The 23,379-nt window shown below is 38.3% G+C and overlaps 1 protein-coding gene across 1 annotated transcript; it reads left to right on the top strand.

The window, feature by feature from the left end:
• Nucleotides 1–11,802: 11,802 nt before the first annotated feature.
• LOC124283025 (luc7-like protein 3) lies at nucleotides 11,803–15,212 on the top strand. Its single transcript, XM_046719037.1, is given in 4 exon segments — nucleotides 11,803–12,033; nucleotides 12,343–12,532; nucleotides 13,702–13,874; nucleotides 15,054–15,212. Coding segments are annotated over 4 exon segments (753 nt in total).
• Nucleotides 15,213–23,379: the final 8,167 nt, after the last annotated feature.

Genomic DNA, 23,379 nt, shown 5'->3' with positions numbered 1-23,379 from the left:
AAGGAAATCTTTCTCAACTGACTGAAGTCTTGAAGTGATATTAAGTTAACAAATGTAGTATCAGAATTATATGTACATATGCCCAGTATATTATGCCGCAACTGATGATATTGTTCACAGATTAATAATACATGTTCTTCATTCTCAATGTAATACTTCCCCTGTCTTAAACAATACTGGCACAACCTATCTCCATACAATGTAGAGGAGTATCTTTCTTATTAACAGCAATTCACCTGATGAAGGGACCTAGAATGGTCTCGAAACGTCGTGAGAGAAATTACAAAGAAGTTTAATCCATAGAAATATCTTGGACAGCAATTCTAAAGTTACTACATCTAAATCTGGCTAAAACAACCTTAAACTGTAATGGTAAGGATGACATAAGATATGAGATATGTTTCAACTTGTAAAAGAGATTTAAACTGTTTGTATCAAAAGGAATCTGACAAATCAACTTGCATATGCCATTCCTGCTTAAGGTTATCAGCTAGTCTCTGACTGAAGGTACAAATAAACATGTCAACATCACCCACTTCCTGACATACCCATACAAAACCAAATCCATATTTGAAAAGAGTATTCTTAATATGACTAGCCCAAGTGATTTCGCCTCCCTCGTCTAATTTTAAACGCATCCTGTAACACTGATAAGGTAGACGAGATTGGTCCATATACAATAATTGACACCAATATTTGACAGCCTTTATCATACACGATAACTGCAGAGGGATCCCGCCACACTCACCCAGAGCCATTACATTACAAGTATTCTTTTTTACCTTCCATATCCTTTTACACATCTTAATCTGAACGCTTTCAATAGTTTTAAAAAAGGAAGTACCTAATTGTTCTGCTCCATAACACAAGATTGGTTTCACGATGGTATCAAGTACTTAAAAAAACATCATTACATGATAAAGAGTCAAACTTATTCTGAAATTTATTGATAGCCATCACCGCCTTACTTCCCTGTGGTGCTAAACAACTTTGAGCTTGGGACCAATTTAACCTAGGTGAAAACACAATACCCAGATATTTATAAATAGACACAACTTCAATATTATTACCATTCAAATTCCACCTTTCATAGCTTCTCAATGGACCACCATTTCTGAACACTTAGTTTTACTCAAGTGTACTTTCATACCAGTTAATTCACAAAATATCTCTAAAGCATTAATTTTTTTCTGTAGTTGTAATGGAGTATCAGCAACAGATGAGACATCATCAGCAAGTATATCCTTGAAATCATTTGATACAAAGACACCTTTACCACCAATTTCTTCCATGAGATGTACAAACTTGTTGATAAAGATAATGAACAACTGTGGACTGAGTATACATCCCTGGCGAGTACCTGTATTACAAGAAAAGTACTGAGTCAGACCATGTTGACCTTTGACACATGAAAACAGACTTGTATACATAGAACTATGTATATTAATAATTTTACCCGTTATTCCAACATCTTTAAGACTACTTAATAATATATCATGTCGGACAATATCAAACGCCTTGAAACAGTCTATAAATAGACAATAAAATCTCCCCCTTCTTTTGCAAGCATATTTCTGTACTAAGGACTGCAAGGTAAACATATTATCAATAGTTGAATACTGTGATCTAAAACCAGCCTGTGATTCATCAATAATACAATTCATTTCACAATAATCTTTTAATCTTGCATTGAGAATGGATGTAAACACTTTACATATACACTCGATTAAAGAAATACCTCTGTAATTGTTAACATCATGCTTATCCCTAGACTTAAACAAAGGACATATAATACTTTTACCCCTTGAGATTGGAAAAGACCCAGTGTTCATTATCTTGTTAAAAATATGAGTAAGAACTGTTGATACACTACTTCTTGTATGTTTTAAAAACTCTGCAGCTATAACGTCTGGTCCTGGTGATTTGTTATTGCCCAGTTTCTTAATATGAGTGTCAACTTCATCTGTAGTTATAGGTACATTAAGAATGTCATCAGTATCACACTCCTGATCAGCACAGTGATAATCATCAACAGGTACAGGGAGCACATTGGATACATTCAACAGAGATGAGAAGTGTTCAGTCTATTGACTGGTTGTGATTGACTGTGAAACACTGTTGCACTGTTTAGTCATTCTCAAAGTTTTCCAGAACAATTTAGGATAATTTCTATTATCGATTAAACACTGCCTTTGTTATTCATGGTATTTCTTTTTCCCAATTCATACATACACTTGAATTGTCTGCGCAGTTCCCAGACCACATTAATGTCCTATCCATGATCCCTATGTGCACGCAGTGCCCTGTATTTAGCATGTTTCTAGTTTTCGAGTTCATTGTGCCACCATTTAGGCTGAGTCATAGATTTTGGTAACAGGTTCCCGCTACATACTCTTTTATTCCGAGCTGCTGCATCCTGATATAACATCACCAGTTGAGATATGGCTAAGTTTATGTCTATTTCCAACATGTTTAGAATGTCATTATAACACTGCCTGAAAGTGGAGAACATAGTGAAACAAAAGCCTGAGGGAAGCGATGACGAAAAGTGAATGAAAGGTGAAGAGGTCTGAAAAAACAATTCTGTTTATAATCTGCCACTGGTGAGGAGAGTAAATATGTTATCTGCCACTGAGAAGAAAAAGCAATAATATTACCATGTGCCACTGACTGTAAATATGTTATCTGCCATTGATGAGAAGAGAACTCGAAAAGCAACTGTTATCAATATTACCATGTGCCACTGACTGTAAATATGTTATCTGCCATTGATGAGAAGAGAACTCGAAAAGCAACTGTTATCAATATTACCATGTGCCACTGACTGTCAAGGACAGCATTGTTATCTTCTGTGTTCCTCATCGCCCGACCGACCCTTCTAATTTTATTGCCGACCCCCCAAAAAACGTTTTTTTAATCACTCCAACACCGCTGACTCGAACCTAAAACGTACCGCCTTGTCATATAAAATGTTTATCTCTTAATCAGTCGCTGCCACAAGTCCAAAGAACGTGATAAATTGTAATAAGAATTACATTAAATTAGAATCAAGGACATTATTCAGTTAATTTTGTCTTTATTAAGTTTATTTTCCCAACCGACCGAGTGACCAACCCATGTTCAGAATTTGGTGGCTACGTGAAACACATAATGAAACATATGTTATCTGCCACTAAAGGGGAGAGAGCTGACTGTATCTGTTAATGCACATCATTTGGAGTTCCCAGAGGATACCACAATATTTAACACATTTCATTTTCAACTAATGAAGTTTGCATATCGTTTCAACTAATACTTTACTAACCCAAACAAACACATTGAGTTTTAGTCCTGTTCAGTTTAGTGTCTCCTTTTATTTGACGCCAACTAATGTTTTCATATATTATCTGTTTCCGATTTTCCCTGTTTGAATACCAATGATATTTCTGCTCACTTGGTATTTTAATTGTGAACCTATTTTTCCCCCTTATGCCTGTTTGCGACATTTCTTTCTTGACAATAAACATGTTATGGTGGTTACTTGTTTTTTTGATAATTTTTTGCTTTATTTTTATTTCAGATCTAACAATGTCAGCTGATTTTATCAGCATTTCAAAAAAAAAAAGTTTCGTAAATCCCAATTGTAAAGTAAATCCTATTAGTAACCTTCACTAAAAAATAAGTATTTACTAATCATAAGCATTTGTTAAATTAATTAAAAGTAAGATAATTATTTAAGTATCAATTATAATCTTTTGAAGTCTTAATATATTTGATCATATAATTTATTATATGTGATACATTTTAATCTCTTTTCATTTTTTAAATTTTCAGGATCTTTCCCTATTCTTCGGTCTGACGGTACCTGTTGTCCAGAGTGCTTTCATTCAAGAATTATGTACAAAATAGTGATAATATCTTACGTCATCTTGTTGAACCCCATACTGTATCTATTTTATTCCTGGGACAATTTTTAGTACCTCAACCAGTTACTTTTACTTCATTTCTGAAAACGAACCCCCAAAATGCCTCAGAAAAAAAATATTCATTGAAGTATGTGAAATATGACAATGCATTAAAAGCTGAAAATTTTTTTTAATAGAACTACGTGAAATTTGACAATGCATGTGACCTTAGAAATGTCTAAGCTTCCCTAAATAGACAAATATATTATAGCACATATCCATTAAAATGGTCGGTGGTTGCTATTGTTATGGTATGCGTACGTTAAATTTAATAATAAAATAAATAATAATGTAGTTTTGTATAGCGCTAGATTCCATAAAAACATATTATCAAGCGCCAAAATACATTATAAAAGACTGGATATATAGGGAAAAAAGGGGTCAACACTAGTGAGTCTCTGTTCGGATTTGGATTCATGCATAATAGATGGTGAACAGGTGAGTTTTCAGCTGTAACTGAAAATTGTCCAAGGCTTTGATTCCTCTCATTTCTAAGGGAAGATCATTCCAGAGCATCAGGGCAGCAGTTCTGAATGCTCTTAGTGCACATCCCTACAGTCTGTAAAGTTGGACTTTCAGGAGATGTTAGCTCCCAGAGCGAAGATTTCTTGCTGACGGATGTTCACACAGAGGTATGGTGGAGCTGTGCCCTCAGGACACCTGAACGTCAAGCAAAGTATCTCGTGTTTGATCCTGGCCTCTATAAGAAGCCTGTGAAGGGCCTTGAGAACCGAAGTGTTGTATCTCATTCTTGAAACATGTGTAACAATCCTGGAGGCGATGCTCTGTATCATTTAGAGCTTCTTCAATGAAGATTTGGATATACCCTAAAGGAGACTATTGCCAACATCTAGTCTAGGACGAGTGATTGCAAAAATAATAAATAAAAAAAATATCAGCGACTGCATATGTGCGCTATAAATATATCATATAATAAAAATAATAAATAAATAAATATTTTTGAGGCATCAACAGTGACACACTTCCGGATTTGACCGATGGAGCGCAGATGAAAGTAGACAGACCTGCATAGGTTGATCACATGATCTTCCATGGTCAGATTTGAATTGATCACAATGCCCAAGCTTTTGACACACGGCACGAAATTAATTTGTGAATGACAGATCGACAAACCAGTCTCTTCTATAGATTGGAGCTGTTGTTTCGTGCCTAGAAGGATGGCCTCGGTTTCCTCGGCATTCGGTTTGAGCATCCTCATGTATATTATATAAATATGGCAGCAAAGGACAGTCAAACAGTTAAAACATCAAAGTTAGAATTAAAACTAGCATGTGACATTAAAATGATACCACTATCTGGACAATACGCAATATACAAACAGGCCATAGATCGCCAGAAACTGAAGGTTGGTCACCTTACTAGGGCCCATGGGGACTTACAGTGTCTCTGCTACCCGCATGTACTCTAGTTAGATCTACATCATCCCTTCAGCCGCTGACGATTGTCGAACAATTTCAGCCATAATATAAATTTATAAAAATAACACGTTTTAAAAAACAACAACTTGTAAGTTTAAGTTTACTTTGAAAGTTTTGGGACTTATGTACCCTCTCGAAAGGACAATAATTTTACGATACTTTAACCCATTTTTTGCGGATACAGCCACTAACAATCTCAGTTGATAATCTTAACTACCAAGTAATAAATATTACTTATCAATATACAAAACATATTGTTAAAACATTATCTAATAATTCTATTTCCTTAAAAAATAATGAACAGATAATTAACAATATAAAAAAAGATCCATAATTGTTTTGACATTGAAATATATCTCCCTAGTAATGGCTTCGCAAAATGACGACAAGGAGGGCTGGTTTCACAAGATCTATTTATCAATTATTGCAGCATGAGGTGTACATGGTACATGCAAAGTCTCAATATAGTACCAGCGGTCGATCGAAATCAATTTCTACGTGGTGGAGAGTATCCATATGATTAAAAGACGTCACGAGAAATCAGTCATTCATATCCGTGCCAGCGGCGCGGTCAACACCCGAAATACCTACTTGGTGTGTTGACGCCCACAGCGGCTTGTAACGCTAAAAACTGCCATCAAGGTATATACTGTCACTAACGGTCTAAGTACTATATAAAAGGAAAGGGATGTAACGAGGTCAACACATTAGATTCGTTTCAGGGCCACTCAACGATACTCACTGTATTTATCCGATTTAAAGTTGCACACAATTCAAGCCAATAGATTTACCTACAAAATGAGACATACAACACAAAATCGAAGCAGTACTTTGGGAGCTAGGGTCTTCGGAAGCTCGAAAAATCGTGATTTCTCGATTCCGAGCCAAAATCCCTGCTCAGAATTTGTAGCCATAACTCACCCATTTTCTTGTTTATTTCACAGTATACACAAACGAAATGCACCAAAACACGTTGAACTGATGGCGCCTGTCAGCGCGCTAGTCGACACTTACATCTCCCTGTCATAATGAGTTTACGTACATTTATTTATCGCAAACAGAATTGTGTCATGCCCGTTCGCCATTGACGACCTTGGCCTTAACCTGTCCCGCACTTAAAAGAGCAAGGGAGCTCATTGGCTAAAAATAAATTTTGTCCCATCAAATCGCTGATTCTTTTAAGTGCGGGCAAGCCTATAAATAGATATTATATTTCATACCAGTCTTTGGCACCCGTGAAGAGCCACCTCCTCGTGGTGGGTGCTGGGTAACGCTAAGCGCTCTTCGATCCCCCGATGTGGACCCGGGGGCATATTTGGTGCAACAACCTGTTAGCCGTGGGTTGCGTCCCTGTGTCGGTGGAGGACGGGAGTCTGGTGGTTGAGGGCATTGGGAGCCTGGAACCGTGTTCCTTTTGCCCAACACACTACTTCGCCCGTTACTTCACCTAGACGGGTGGTAGAACTGGCCCGGTTCTATCAATCGGCTGGTCACGCCAAGCCCTGTGCATTGTGACTATGTTTGCACAATACATTATCATTGGGTCCTGGTTATTTTGATCTACAATGTACCAATTTTTGATTAACTTAAAATTGCCTAGTCCTATGCCAGAAGGCGGTGGCTCACGGGCCAATCTGGTGGTATTAGACCTCTGAAATCTGTGATTCTTGGGAATGATGTCATAGGCCGAACCAGCCTGGCATTTATTGTCCCCCGCCGCAGCGCGGAACGGGGGACTATGTATTCAGCAGCGCCCGTCCGTACGTCCCGATTCTTGTTAACGCGATATCTCATGAACTGTTGTACGCAATGTCTTCAAATTTGGTGTCAGCCTACATTGGGGGATTACGCAGACACCAGTGGATTTGCGTGACCTTGACACTTTGACCACTTTTCCAACTCTTGTTAACGCGATATCCCATGAACCGTTACACCCGATAGCAAGCGTGTTCTTTGATGCTTGGCATTGATGTCACTTTCGGAAATATGCAGCCTTCATTCTCAACTGAACTTAGAGATCCTTGGTAAGTGACTAAATGATTTCTGTTTAATGCTATTTAATGCGAGGGTTTAATGGTGGTAACAGTGTATTTCAGAATACAATATACAGTTTTCATGTCAATTCAAACCTCGGGCCGGTCAAGAGTAAAGAAATAATAATGCAGTATCGAATGAATTAGTGTTTCAGTATCATTTACCGGCCACGTAAAGTATTTTGTTATTCTAAAATACATTGTGTCAGAGATATGCACTATTTTATTTATTTAAAAAAATGGATTTTAAAGCTGAAAGCTGATGTTGATATGTCACTTGTATTTAAACAATGAGGTAACAATGTTTCATAGACATTTTTAGAAATGTTTAATAAAATGGTCTCGTACTAAATATGTGCATGTCTCTGCAGTGGTAATACCTCCACGTGGTACCACCGGTAACATGGAAAACTACATTAGTAACTGTACCACCTCAAGTAAGATTAACAATGAGAGAACTACATTTTCTTAATTGTTGTCTGTATTCACCTATGAACGTCAAATAGAATTTTAAGAAATATTTCAATCTAATGTTTTACCTTGATATGTACCTTTCCATGGCTAAATTACCAGTTACTAATTTATGTATTTTTTTGCAGAATATTTATCGACTCACTTGATGGTAATTTTCAAAACTTATGCATGTTGTCCTTTCACTGCTTTGCCATCTAAAATATGATTTACTCTTTAATTATGTATATAGAATTCGTGTTTCAACTGAAAAAAAACTACTAATTATTCACAATCTCTACTAATTATTCCCTCATCTCAATAAGAATTGAATGTTGTGAGTAGTTCGATCATTGCTAACATTTTTAACTTCAGTGAACCCTATGTACATACAAAGCTTTCAGATACATATATAGAAGCATCCATGGTGGTTGGTCTTGCGTGGTGTGTGTTTTAGTGTATTGTTTTTATTGCTTGTCCCTCTGCTTTCACATAATGGCTTCCCTTCCAGATGCTTGTGCAGTGTGGTAGCTCTAGTTACATGATTTGTGTTCATTTATTAGATTCTGTGCTGTGGATAATTGACAAAAGTTAAACTAGATCTATAGTTTGATCTAATTTCACTTTGACTGATATTTTGTATTTAATTTTTATTATGAATATCTAGATATTGCCAGTATTCACATGACGGTTAATCAAGTCATGCAACTTGAAACAGTAAACTATCCAATTATAGCAGATTTGCTATGCAGATGATAGCAAATTAACACATTTCCATTGCTCATTTACAACTGCAGCACCATCCACATGCCCTTTCTTCTGTTGTAGCTAACCACGTTGTAGAATAGATTCCTTGTGTCACTCACTCCAATCATGTCATCACACACACCATTGTCATCACCAACTCCTAGCAAGATGTCCAGGATGGATGAGGACACGCCTGGTGCTTCTTTAGCATCTCTTTGAAGGAACCTGTTCCAACCTAGATCAACAAATTGATGAACTCAAATGCAAAAGGTTGATGAATACATTGGCGGCTCAGCCAGGTTGCTTGAGCTTCAGCCCCCACAAACAAGAGCCGCATCAATGCTCCTACTCAAAGGAGGATCTGTTCTTAAAGCTGAACTGGACTCCTTGCAACGGTCATCTCACACACTTACCCAGAGGACGAATGCAAAGGAAAAGTCTGTCCAATATCTGCAAGAGCAGATAAAAAAGTATGATGTTACATTTTCTGAAACATTTGAAGATGGAAAGAACTCATCAAGCACTACCAGAACAGCAGGCACAGCAGACATCATCTACTTCCAGTGTACAGGATGAGGATGTCAGTGCCAAGGATTCAAATAAGTCATGAGAGACATGGAGACATTTCATTTTAATCATGAGACATATGGAGACACTTCATTTATGTGAATCATGAGAGACATTTCATTTTATGTGAATCATGAGAGACATTAAATTTTATATGAATCATGAGAGACATTAAGACATTTAATTTTATATGAATCATGAGAGACATTAAGACATTTTATTTTATATGAATCATGAGAGACATTTCATTGATGTGAATCATGAGAGACATATCATTTAATAGGAATCATGAGAGACATTAAGACATTTCTTTTTATATGAATAATGAGAGACATGGAGATATTTCATGTTATGTGGATCATGAGAGTCATGGAGACATTCTTTTCTCAGTTTTTTTCTTCTTAGAAATGTTTACAAAATATGCATTCGTGAACACAGCCTGTCAATGTTAACAAGCATGTTATTGTATTTTATATTTACCTAACTCTTACGTTAATCTTGGTTGCTGGGTGTAGATTTCCATTTCTTTACTTCATTTTTTAATGCTAGTAATAGTTTTAGGTATATCTGAGTCATAAATAGTATTTAAAATATTATTATTAATAATTAAATATCAATATTTACTTAAGTCGCAATTCATGATCCTAATTTATATTACTTTTACCCTGAGTTGTAGCACATAGAAGACACAACCATTTTGCAGTATCTAAAGTGAGTGAGTGTGTGAGTTTAGTTTTACGCCGCACTCAGCAATATTCCAGCTATATGGCGGCGGTCTGTAAATAATCGAGTCTGGACCAGACAATCCAGTGGTCAACAGCATGAGCATCGATCTGCGCAATTGGGAACCGATGACATGTGTCAACCAAGTCAGCGAAACTGACCACCCGATCCCGTTAGTCGCCTCTTACGACAAGATAGTCGCCTTTTTATGGCAAGCACATGGGTTGCTGAAGACCTATTCTACCCCGGATCTTCACGGGTCGCAGTATCTAAAGCCAAGTGTGAATTATATACCATATGTAGTACTCTAATGCCTTCAAAATAACTATATCAAAATACAGTTCAGTCCCATATACAGTTATTACTTCTGTAATTATTTCTGGATTAATTTGCAATCTACAATATCAGAATTTTCCAATAAAAAACTTTCCAACATAGCACTCTCACTTCGATATTAATGTTAGAAGAAAGGGCTGATTGACAGTCAGTATTATGTTATTTTTTTTGGTTGTTTTTTAGTGAATAAATGAAACTTTTCTTTTCAGAATGATGCACAGAGACACCCATCATACAGCAAGATTCCTTTCCCAGGAAGGTGAGTATATGTCTCATATACATTTCTTACATCCATATTATCAATAATAAGTCATCAAGTAGCATTTCAAATAGTTAACAAAACGATACATTTTTTTGTGTTTTCTCATCGGGTCTGTGATCTACTTCCATTTATGTGTTATGCTACATTCATCACTTGTTTCAGTTTTCACAAATAAATACTTCTTATTTATTTCCAGCCAAATATAATTCATAAAGAGAACAAAACACCAGAGCCCAGCAAAACGAGCTGCACGAGCAAGGGAGATTCAAAGGCAAAAACGACAAATGATAATTTTGAAAAGGTAAAATATGTTCAATGTTTGCGGTGATAAATGTATTTAAACGAACCTACTTAATTTACTTTTCAAAATTGAGTTTACTGCATGTTGCATTCATAATTTATTGCTTTCTCCATTGTTTTCAGACATCATTTTCAAACATAGCTCCCACCAGTTTCCAGCTCAGTGCAATGCATTGAGAGAGGGACACATCACCTAGGACACCCTAAGTTGGGTGCAGCAGCTGGAAAACAATGCACATGTACAAGCTTTGTGTTCTTCTTAAACTTCCTCCTTGTACCTGATGTCTCCACATGGACAAGACAATCATTGGATTCAGTGATTTGCCATAGATCTGGACTTTACTTGGATGTTGTTAGGAGTGAACACTATTTGTTAATAACTGAGCTTCCTACTACAGTCTCCTATAAATAACAATGATTTCAAAATTAATGTTTTCCCAGCATTCAGTGGATGTATGAACTTATCTCAAAGTAGTGCACCATACTTTTCAATTGATGATGCACTCCAAACTAGCTTCCTTCAGGCAAGCTTTGTTTTTATTACTGTTCGATCTTATACAATGGCCATCATCCAATGTTCACAACGTGAATTTATCATCTTTGATTCCCATTCAAGAGATCCTCAAGGACTGTGTGTCGCGATGGGAACTAGTGTGTTGCTTAGATGTGTAAGGATAGATTCAGTGTGTGGAGTTTTGAAAATATTTGGCTGCAAGTCTAGGACAGCCACAAGCTCTGTACGAATGTACACCAGTGGCTATTAAAATTGATATTAGCACATCAAGAAGAGACATCACCATCATAGAGGAGTGGACTCTAGCTGACATACAGGCCAAGTCTATGGCAAACCTATTTCATTGCTCAGCAAACATGCAGAAGTATTTTGCAGATCAGAGTAAGAGGAGAAGAAAGTGTGAAATGAGAACACGTCATGATCACAGTCATATGACTGTTCAAGGAAATCTACTGAGGCTGCCAGGAAGAGAGCTTATTGATTCAAAATGGACTCTAAGATAACTCATGTTGATAGAGAAGAAAAACTTGATCGTGAGAGAACCAGATTAAGAGCTTATAGACAGAACAAAGCCAGCAATTTGACAAAGGAAGAGAGAGCAGAAAGACACAAGAGTGAACGTTCAAGAATAAAAGACGTGAGAGAAAAACAGGATAGTAACATGAATGAGGAGGAGAGAGCAGAAAGACACAGGAGTGAACGTTTTAGGAAAAAAGACGTGAGAGAGAAACAGGATAGTAACATGAATTAGGAGCAGAGAGCAAAAAGACACAAGAGTGAACGTTCAAGAATAAAAGACGTGAGAGAAGAACAGGATAGTAACATGAATGAGGAGGAGAGAGCAGAAAAACCAGGAGGAACGTTTTAGGAAAAAGACGTGAGAGAAAACAGGATAGTAACATGAATAAGGAGCAGAGAGCAAAAGACACAAGAGTGAACGTTCAAGAATAAAAGACGTGAGAGAAAAACAGGATAGTAACATGAATGAGGAGGAGAGAGCAGAAAGACACAAGAGTGAACGTTCAAGAATAAAAGACGAGAGAAAAAACAGGATAGTAACATGAATTAGGAGCAGAGAGCAAAAAGACACAAGAGTGAACGTTCAAGAATAAAAGACGTGAGAGAAAAACAGGATAGTAACATGAATGAGGAGGAGAGAGCAGAAAAACCCAGGAGTGAACGTTTTAGGAAAAAAGACGTGAGAGAAAAACAGGATAGTAACATGAATTAGGAGCAGAGAGCAAAAAGACACAAGAGTGAACGTTCAAGAATAAAAGACGTGAGAGAAAAACAGGATAGTAACATGAATGAGGAGGAGAGAGCAGAAAGACACAAGAGTGAACGTTCAAGAATAAAAGACGTGAGAGAAAAACAGGATAGTAACATGAATTAGGAGCAGAGAGCAAAAAGACACAAGAGTGAACGTTCAAGAATAAAAGACGTGAGAGAAAAAACAGAATAGTAACATGAATTAGAGCAGAGAGCAAAAAGACACAAGAGTGAACGTTCAAGAATAAAAGACGTGAGAGAAAAACAGGATAGTAACATGAATTAGGAGCAGAGAGCAAAAAGACACAAGAGTGAACGTTCAAGAATAAAAGACGTGAGAGAAAAACAGAATAGTAACATGAATGAGGAGCAGAGAGCAAAAAGACTCAGGAGTAAAAGTTTAAGGAAAAAAGACGTGAGACAAAAGCAGGATAGTAACATGACTGAGGAAGAGAAAGCAGAAAGACTCAGGAGTGATCGAACTAAGAAAAAAATTCAAAGAAAAGAATCTCTCAACAGGATTAGGCAACAACAGGCAGTAAATCAAAGCACCCCTTACCTTACTCCATTTGCCCTAGATTCACTGAGAAATTTCTAACAAGCCATTTCATCTGGACCTGTATATCCATGTGCCCGTTGTCATTGTGCTATGTACAGGAGGTCGGTTGTACATTATAGGCACAATTGCAGTGCCAAGGATCTTGTCAGCAAGTGGATCACAAACATTACAGACATGGATGGAAAGCAGTGGGTTTGCAATTCTTGCCATACTTCTCTTCGCAAGGGAAAAATGCCGTGTCAGTCTCAAGCTAACAACTTAAATTTGTGTTCCATACCAGAAGAAATGGCAAAGTTGTCATTAGTTGAATCACATTTAATTGCCAAGATTCTTCCGTTGATGAAAATAGTTTTGAAACCACGGGGTGCACAACACGGACTGAAGGGATCAGTTGTTCTTGTTCCAGCTGATCTCAATAAGATAATGACTACTCTCCCAAGAGCTATCCCAAATTCTGGAGTAATTACATTAGCTTTGAAGAGAAGTTTATCAGACACACAAGCAGTCCACAAACAATTTATCAATCCATCAAGAGTAAATCATACACTTCGACTGCAGATGTTACTGTGAATGAGTTCTGGGAACAGCAAAGCCGTGATTCAGATCCTGAAACATGGGCAGCAGCTACATCTGAAGACCTCAAGGAAGATGAAGATGATTCTGTCTCAGACAGTGAGGTGATAGGCAGTGAAGATGAGGTGGAAGCTCAGAAACCTGAGGAGTTTCAGACTGTAATGAATCAGACAAGATCGGTGAATAGCAAATTCACCTGCATGCATCCAGCCTATGGTCCAGAAATAAGCACAGACAAAATCATCAATATTGCCCCAGGTGAAGGGAGTCGACCCGTCTCAATTTCAACAGAACCCAACTGGGAAGTAATGGCCTTCCCTGTACTTTTCCCTGATGGCAAGAATACATTTGCAAATCCAGTGTCTCCTCGCACTGTTCCCTCGACCCCCCACAAAATACATCAACAACCGCTTACTCTCCATTGATGGGAGGTTTGGTGAAAGTACTCAGTACATATTCCAGGCTCTGCATTGGCAGGAAGTCCTATCATTGAAAAGTAATCTCAGCATCACTCTTCGCAAAACAGCCACAAGCATCTGTCAGTGCAAGTCACTTGAAAGATCCATTACGAATACAACGCCTAATGGATCATATGAATCCCGATTTAAGGAAGTTTGTGATCTCATTAGTTGTACTATCAAGAAGTATGAACCATTTACAGAACAAGTAGAAGACATTCTAGACGACTTCAACCCTGAAGATGTACAAGTTGACATGTGGGATGAGCTTGCTGGAGAAAGGGAACAGGATCTTCACGAAAACAAGAAGACAAAGTCATCAATATCCCCGGCAATGGCAAAATACTCTTCATGATTATGTCTACGAGTTATGATTATGTCAAATATTTAGGTGTGTATATATAGAAAAGTGGAAGGAGAATACTGAAAGGTTTTGAAAGTTCTGCTCCAGAAAGGAGCACTATCACCAATTTCAGTCAAACTTGTTGCCATTGAAATGCCAAAAATATTTTATTCAGAATTCAGAAACTACCAAAAGGCACCAGTACACCACCAGATCTATCTATGTGTCAAGTTTGGTGAAGAAATAGTGAATGGTTTTAGAGTTCTACTCCGGAAAAGAGCACAACCACCAATTTCAGTCTAAGTCGAACTTGTTGCCATGGAAACGCCAAAAATATTTTATTCAGAATTCCAAAACTACCAAAAGGCACCAGTACACCACCACATCTATCTATGTGCTAAGTTTGGTGATGAAATAGTGAACGGTTTTAGAGTTCTGCTCCGGCAAAGACAAATGTGCACGGACGGACGGAGTCCATTTTAATAACCCCCGCAAAACGCGTTGCGGGGGATAATTATGATGTCATGGACTCTCAGTATGCAGGAACTGATCCCAGCAACCTCAGCAATCTACAAGAGGAGAACCAAACTCGACATTTCCAAGTTGAGAGAAATATCTCACTAATGCCTGAGGAAGACTACTTTGCCCTTGTATCAACCTTCAACCAGAAGCAGAGAGACATGTTTGATTTCTAATCCATGACTGGTCCGTTCAAATGAAACTTCTAGACATTGCTCCTGACCCCTTTTATGTCTTCCTAAGTGGAGAGGTTGGCACTGGAAAAAGCCATCTGATCCGTGCAGTCTACCAGTGTGTGGAGAGTGAGTGAGTGAGTGAGTTAGAATTTAACGTCACCTCGGCAATATTTCAGCCATATAGTGACGAGAAATGTTTTACAGAAACAATAAATTAAAGTTGCTAAATAATCAGTCATCGAAGGACTGTAAAATAACTAGAGTATCACAGATGGAGTCTGAAACTAGCATGAACATGTAAAACTATTTTATTTACGAAGACAATACAATATAAAAACGGGCTATAGATCGCCAACAACTGAAGGTAGATCACCATAGTAGGAACCATGGGGACTTACATTACTTTTGCTACCTGCAGGGACCCTAGCTGGATTTACACCATCCCTTCAGCTGTTGGCGATTGTCGGAAAATTTAACCACAAATTAAAATGACAAGAATACTACGTTTAAAAACACAGGACGTGAAAATTTTACTTTGAAAGTTTTTGGGACTTACGTACCCTCTCAGGAGGACAATAATTTTACGCTACTTCAACCCCCTTCGAGGATACAGCCACTAACAATCTAAGCTGATAATCTACACTACCAATCATTAAAACACATCTATCTACAGAACATATTTATCAAAATTCATTAATGAAATCAATTTCTTTTAAAAAAGCAAGAATTAAATGAAGATGAACAGAATTAAAAAGATCCTTAACAGTTTTAACATTGAAATATTTATCCCTTATGATGGAGAATTCAACACAGTCAAGCAGGAGATGCTTGACTGTGACTCTCTCATCACAAGGGATACAAAACGGAGGATCTTCACCTTTTAACAAATATTTGTGAGTGTACCTTGTATGGCCAATACGACATCGTCGCATGATGACCTTTTCAAATCTGGACTGACAACCCAAGTAGGTGTAACCAATATAGGGTTTTATTTCATATAATTTATTAATACCTACTTGGGTGTCCCACTTCTTCTGCATCAGATCGCGCATGTAAGTTCTAATCCTAGCTTTGTAATCAGAGTAAGGAATAAGAAGTGGTGTCACAGATTTGTTGAGTGCTGCCTTTGCAGCAAGATCGGCCATTGTATTCCCAGAAATGCCAACGTGGCTGGGTAACCAACAAAAGACGATGTCGCATTGGCCAGTAGCAAGCTCATTATACAATTCAATAAACTCTATTAAAAGTGTGTGTTTACAAGAAAGAGTTTTAATAGCCTGAAGACAGGAAAGAGAATCGGAAAATATTATGTATTCTTTATATTTACGGTCTGTATTAATATATTGAAGAGCTGTTAATATGGCCTTAGCTTCTGCTGTGAAAATAGAGCTGTTGTTTGGTAGTCGAGAAGATATTGTTCGGGATCCAGTGACAGTGGCACATGCCACCGCGCCACCATCCTTGGACCCTTCTGTAAATAAGGATTTGTATGTATTATATTTATTTTTTAATTGATTATATTCTTGTTTGTATTGCAATTCATTAGTTTCAGATTTCTTAAACTTGGTCATAGTTAGGTCAACTTCAGGCCTCACCAATTGCCAAGGAGGAGAAGAAAGAAGACGAGGAGGAGACATATTTTCCAGCTCAATGCCGGCAGCAGTAATGAATGGCCTAATTCTTAGCCCTAGAGGCGGAACAAGAGAAGGTTTCTTGTTATACAAATCCTCATAAAGAGGATTAAAGACACATTTATAAGCAGGGTTAGACTCGTTAGCATGTAGTTTTGTAATATATTGTAAGGCTAATTTGATACGGCGTTGATTAAGTGATGGCTCATCAGCCTCGACGTAGAGACTGTCAACAGGAGAAGTTCTGAAAGACCAAATACAAAGTCGGAGGCCTTGATGGTGGACAGAATCAAGTAATGTTAGGTTGCTCTTGCAAGCTCCACCATATACGATGGAGCCGTAATCAAGTTTGGACCGGACCAATGATCGGTATAAATGTAGGAGGGTAGCTTGATCCCCTCCCCACTTTGAATTGAAAACAACTTTTAAACAATCCAGTGCCTTCAGGCATTTATGTTTTAGGGATTTAATATGCGGAAGAAAAGTTAAATGGGAGTCGAAAATAATACCCAAGAACTTGGCCTCCTTGACCACATTGATGGGTGTTCCATTGAGAAATAGTTATGGGTCTTTATGAGGTTTGTATTTACGTCAGAAATGTATACAATTAGTTTTCGATGTAGAACATTTAAAGCCGTTTTCAAGACACCATTTATGTATTTTGTTTAAACACAACTGTAGTTGCCGTTCAATAGTATGCATATTCTTACCGCGACAAGAAATGTTAAAATCATCCAAAAAAGTGATCCATCGATTGAATCATTTAAAACCTTGGATAAACTGTTGATCTTGATACTAAATAAAGTGACAGACAAAATACTGCCTTGTGGGACACCCAGATCCTGATTGTAATGGTCAGACAGGGTTGAACCCACTCGGACTTTAAAGTGCCTGTCTCTTAAAAACCGTGAGATAAAAAGAGGTAAACGACCCCTTAAACCAAAATCATGTAAATCCTTCAAAATGCCACGCCTCCAGGTAGTATCGTATGCTTTCTCGAGGTCAAAGAATATCGATACAGCATGTTGTTTATTTACTATAGTATTTTTAACAAAGTTGAGTTGACTTGAGTTGGGCTTTACGTCACATCGGCATTTTTCCAGCCATATAGTGACGAGAACAAGTTTGCATTAGTAAACATTGTAAGTACATACTCGGAAAGAGTTTTATTTCAAAGACATATATTGATTACATTGTCATTTAAAAGCAGAGAAAGTCATAGCATCAAATTTAAAGGCAGGCAATTTGTTAGTCACATTTCATAGTGACAATTTATGGTTGTTACATTTTGCAGTTACAATTTATGATACAGATCAACTTCCCTCAGGTAGTTCACTATCAGATGAGCGCTCACGTGGGGGTCCATCCCCATCCGTTTTCAGCAGAAAGTCATGTGTAAATCGACTGTGGCCAATACGACATCGTCGTAAAATTACCTCATCACGTCTTGACTGACAACCCAAGTAGGTATAACTGATTGTTGGATTCGATTCATGGAGTTTGTTTCTTCCTACTTGAGTGTCCCACCTTTTTTGCATCAGGTCCCGAGTATAGCTTTTGATAGTGGGTTTGCAATCACTGTACAGGATTAGCAGTGGAGATAGGGGCTTGTCAAGAGCTGCTTTTGCTGCAGCATCGGCCTTGGTGTTACCTGCTATGCCGACGTGACCCGACAACCAGCAGAGGACGATGTCACATTGGCCAGTAGAAAGGTCGTTGTAAAGTTCTAATATGTCCAGGATGATTGGGTGACTTGAAGTAACATTTTGAAGTGCTTGAAGGCAGGATAATGAATCTGTAAAACGATGAAGTTTTTGGAATGTTTTTGCTGTTGAATGTAGGTCAAAGCTGAGAAGATAGCTTTGGCTTCAGCGGTGAAAATGGAAATGTTGTTTGGTAGTCGAGAAGATATTGTTCGGGATCCAGTGACAGTGGCACATGCCACCGCGCCACCATCCTTGGACCCTTCTGTAAATAAGGATTTGTATGTATTATATTTATTTTTAATTGATTATATTCTTGTTTGTATTGCAATTCATTAGTTTCAGATTTCTTAAACTTGGTCATAGTTAGGTCAACTTCAGGCCTCACCATTTGCCAAGGAGGAGAAAAGAAAGACGAGGAGGAGATGTAGTTTCCAGCTCAATGCCGGCAGCAGTAATAATACCTAATTCTGCCCTAGAGGCGGAACAAGAGAAGGTTTCTTGTTATACAAATCCTCTATAAAGAGGATTAAAGACACATTTATAAGCAGGGTTAGACTCGTTAGCATGTAGTTTTGTGTAATATATTGTAAGGCTAATTTGATACGTTGATTAAGTGATGGCTCATCAGCCTCGACGTAGACTGTCAACAGGAAAGTTCTGAAAGACCAAATACAAAGTCGGAGGCCTTGATGGTGGACAGAATCAAGTAATGTTAGGTTATGCTCTTTGCAAGCTCCACCATATACGATGGAGCCGTAATCAAGTTTGGACCGGACCAATGATCGGTATAAATGTAGGAGGGTAGCTTGATCCCCTCCCCACTTTGAATTGGAAACAACTCTTTAACAATCCAGTGCCTTCAGGCATTTATGTTTTTAGGATTTAATATGCGGAAGAAAAGTTAAATGGGAGTCGAAAATAATACCCAAGAACTTGGCCTCCTTGACCACATTGATGGGTGTTCCATTGAGAAATAGTTATGGGTCTTTATGAGGTTTGTATTTACGTCAGAAATGTTGCTACAATTAGTTTTCGATGTAGAAAATTTAAAAGCCGTTTTCAAGACACCATTTATGTAGTTTGTTTAAACACAACTGTAGTTGCCGTTCAATAGTATGCATATTCTTACCGCGACAAGACACTGTTGATCTTGATATTTAAATAAAGTTGATCTTGACAAAATACTGTGACAGACAAAATACTTTGTGGGACACCCAGATCCTGATTGTAATGGTCAGACAGGGTTGAACCCACTCCGGACTTTAAAGTGCCTGTCTCTTAAAAAACTGTGAGATAAGAAAAAAAGAGGTAAACGACCCCTTAAACCAAAATCATGTAAATCCTTCAAAATGCCACGCTTCCAGGTAGTATCGTATGCTTTCTCGAGGTCAAAGAATATCGATACAGCATGTTGTTTATTTACTATAGCATTTTTAACAAAGTTGAGTTGACTTGAGTTGGAGCTTTTACGTCACATCGGCATTTTCCAGCCATATAGTGACGAGAACAAGTTTGCATTAGTAAACATTGTAAGTACATACTCGGAATGAGTTTTATTTCAAAGACATATATTGATTACATTGTCATTTAAAAAGCAGAGAAAGTCATAGCATCAAATTTAAAGGCAGGCAATTTGTTAGTCACATTTCATAGTTACAATTTATGGTTGTTACATTTTGCAGTTACAATTTATGATACAGATCAACTTCCTCAGGTAGTTCACTATCAGATGAGCGCTCACGTGGGAGAACAGATCTTTAGGTTTGTTGTCATAATGTGAGTCCCTTGCATCCACGCATTCCGGGAGAATATGCTTGATGGTGAAAACCTCATCGCAAGAGAACACATGGTCCATCCCCATCCCGTTTCAGCAGATAGTCATAGTGTAAAATCGACTGGCCAATACGACATCGTCGTAAAATTACCTCATCACGTCTTGACTGACAACCCAAGTAGGTATAACTGATTGTTGGCTTCGATTCATGGAGTTTGTTTCTTCCTACTTGAGTGTCCCACCTTTTGCATCAGGTCCCGAGTATAGCTTTTTTTGATAGTGGGTTTGCAATCACTGTACGGGATTAGCAGTGGAGATAGGGCTTGTCAAGAGCTGCTTTGCTGCAGCATCGGCCTTGGTGTTACCTGCTATGCCGACGTGACCCGACAACCAGCAGAGGACGATGTCACATTGGCCAGTAGAAAGGTCGTTGTAAAGTTCTAATATGTCCAGGATGATTGGGTGACTTGAAGTAACATTTTGGAAGTGCTTGAAGGCGGGATAATGAATCTGTAAAACGATGAAGTTTTGGAATGTTTTTTGCTGTTGATGAATGTAGGTCAAAGCTGAGAAGATAGCTTTGGCTTCAGCGGTGAAAATGGAACTGTTGTCGGGGATCCTAGAGGACAGTCTTGGATCCAATGACTGTAGCAGCTGGCAACTTGGCCATCGTCCTTGGATCCGTCTGTGAAAATGGATCTATGGGTGTTATACTTCGAACGTAACTGGTTGTATTCCTGTTGGAACACCAAAGGATTTGTTTCAGACTCTTTTAGTTTGGTGAGGGTAAGATCGACCTGTCACCATTGCCATGGTGGTGAGGACAGAAGTCGGTAAGGTGCAATGATGTTGAGATCAATTTTAGCTGCAGATATGTGTGGTTTGATCCTGATTCCAAGTGGTGGAACCAGGCGTGGCAGTTTAGGAAACAAGTTTTCATAGAGCGGGTTGAAAACACAATTGTATGCTGGATTTGACTCATTTGAACGTAATTTAGTGATATACTGCAGTGAGAGTTTAATGCGGCGTTGTTCAAGGGAAGGTTCATTGGCCTCCGCATATAGACTGTCTACCGGAGAGGTCCTAAAAGCTCCCAGGCAGAGCCTCAGCCCTTGGTGGTGGATAGAGTCTAATTTTTTCTAAATTGCTTTTGCAGGCTCCACCGTAGACAATGGAGCCATAATCTAGTTTACTACGAACTAATGATCTGTACAAGTTAAGGAGGGTGGTCTGATCCCCTCCCCACTCTGTATTTGAGACTACTTTTAGCAAGTCTAGAGCCTTCAAACACTTTGTTTTCAAATATTTTATGTGTGGTAAGAATGTCAGGTGGCGGTCGAATATGAGTCCAAGGAATTTGGCCTTTCTACTACCTTGATGGGAGTACCATCTAAAGTTAGGTCTGGATCCTTGTGTGGTTTGTATTTACGACAAAAGTGAATACAATTTGTTTTGGATTTTGAAAACTTAAAACCATTTTCATTGGCCCATTTTTGGATTTTGTTAAGGCAGAGTTGTAGCTACCTTTCTATTGTGTGCATGTTCTTACCACGACATGAAATATTGAAGTCATCCACGAAAAGGGACCCATGAACGCAACTGTTCAGAACGTTAGTGAGGCTGTTAATTTTGGTGCTAAAAAGTGTGACAGACAGGATGCTGCCTTGGGGGACGCCCTGATCTTGGTGGAAATAGTCAGACAGTGTGGAACCCACCCAAATTGTCTGTTGTTTAAAAACTGAGATATGAATTGAGGTAGTCTACCCCTCAATCCAAACTCGTGTAAATCTTTTAGGATACCATATTTCCACGTTGTATCATATGATTTTTCTAAGTCGAAAAAGATAGATACTGTATGTTGTTTGTTGACAATGGAGTTTTTGATGAATGATTCCAGACGCACCAGATGGTCAATGGTACTTCGTTTTTGTTGAAACCACATTGGAGGTCACTGAGGAGATTATTGGTCTCCAAGTACCAGATTAATCGATTGTTGACCATGCGCTCCATGGTTTTGCAAACGCAGCTAGTTAGTGATATAGGACGGTAGTTTGAGGGATTAGTATGATCGCGGCCGGGTTTATGTATAGGGATGATAATAGCATTGTGCCACGAAGGGGGAAAGTGTTCGGATGTCCAGATGTCATCAAATATATTTAGTAGTGTTTCCAAGCCTGAGTCAGGGAGGTGTTTCAGAAGCTGATAATTGATTTCATCAGCTCCTGCCGCAGTGTCGTGAGCCTGTCCTAGGGCAGTACGTAATTCATGGAGGGAAAACGTTTCGTTGTAATCCTCCCCATTATCAGAGTTAAAATTGACTGATTTCTTTTCTTGTTGGGTTTGGTATTTCTGGAACTGAGGGTTATAATTTGATGAGGCGGAGTGGTTTGCCAAAGTTTTGCCAAGTTTGTTTGAAATTTCGGATTTATTTGTTAGGAGAGAGTCACCATCTTTCAGGTGGTGAACTCCTGATTTTGACCCTTTGCCCGTAATCTTTTTGAATCATGTTCCACACCTTGGACATGGGTGTGCGGGAGTTGATTTTTGACACATATTTCCTCCATGACCGGCGTTTTAGTTTGTTTGAAGGTACGTTTTGCCCTGGCATTTGTCATTTAACAGCATTCAGGTTATGCACTGTAGGATGTTGTCGGAAATATTTTTCCGCCTTTTTCCTATTTTTCTAGCTTGTTTGCAGTTTGTATCAAACCATGGTTTGCGTATGTGCGGGTTTGCAGAGAGGACTTAGGAATAGTTTTGTCTCCGATGGCATTTAGGACGTCTGAAAATAGTTCCATAGGGTCAGAAACATTCCTGAAGTTGTCTGGCTTAAGTTTTTCTGAACATAGGGTTTGGAATAAAGGCCAGTTGGCCTTAGTAAAATTCCATCTTGTTGATGGTGGTTCATCCGTGGGGTTGATAGGAGTAAGAACTGTTGGGAAGTGGTCGCTTCCAAAAAGGTCGTCATGGACCGACCATTCAAACTGATATCAAAGATTAGAATCTGTAAGTGATAGATCGAGAGCAGAGTATGATCCAGTGGCAGGATGGAGGTA

Source organism: Haliotis rubra, unplaced genomic scaffold, assembly GCF_003918875.1.
Source record: "Haliotis rubra isolate DU_JTF1 unplaced genomic scaffold, ASM391887v1 Scf309, whole genome shotgun sequence".
Lineage (NCBI taxonomy): Eukaryota > Metazoa > Mollusca > Gastropoda > Lepetellida > Haliotidae > Haliotis > Haliotis rubra.
Note: the sequence above shows the minus strand (reverse complement) of the source record. Positions and strands in the feature narration are given on the sequence as shown.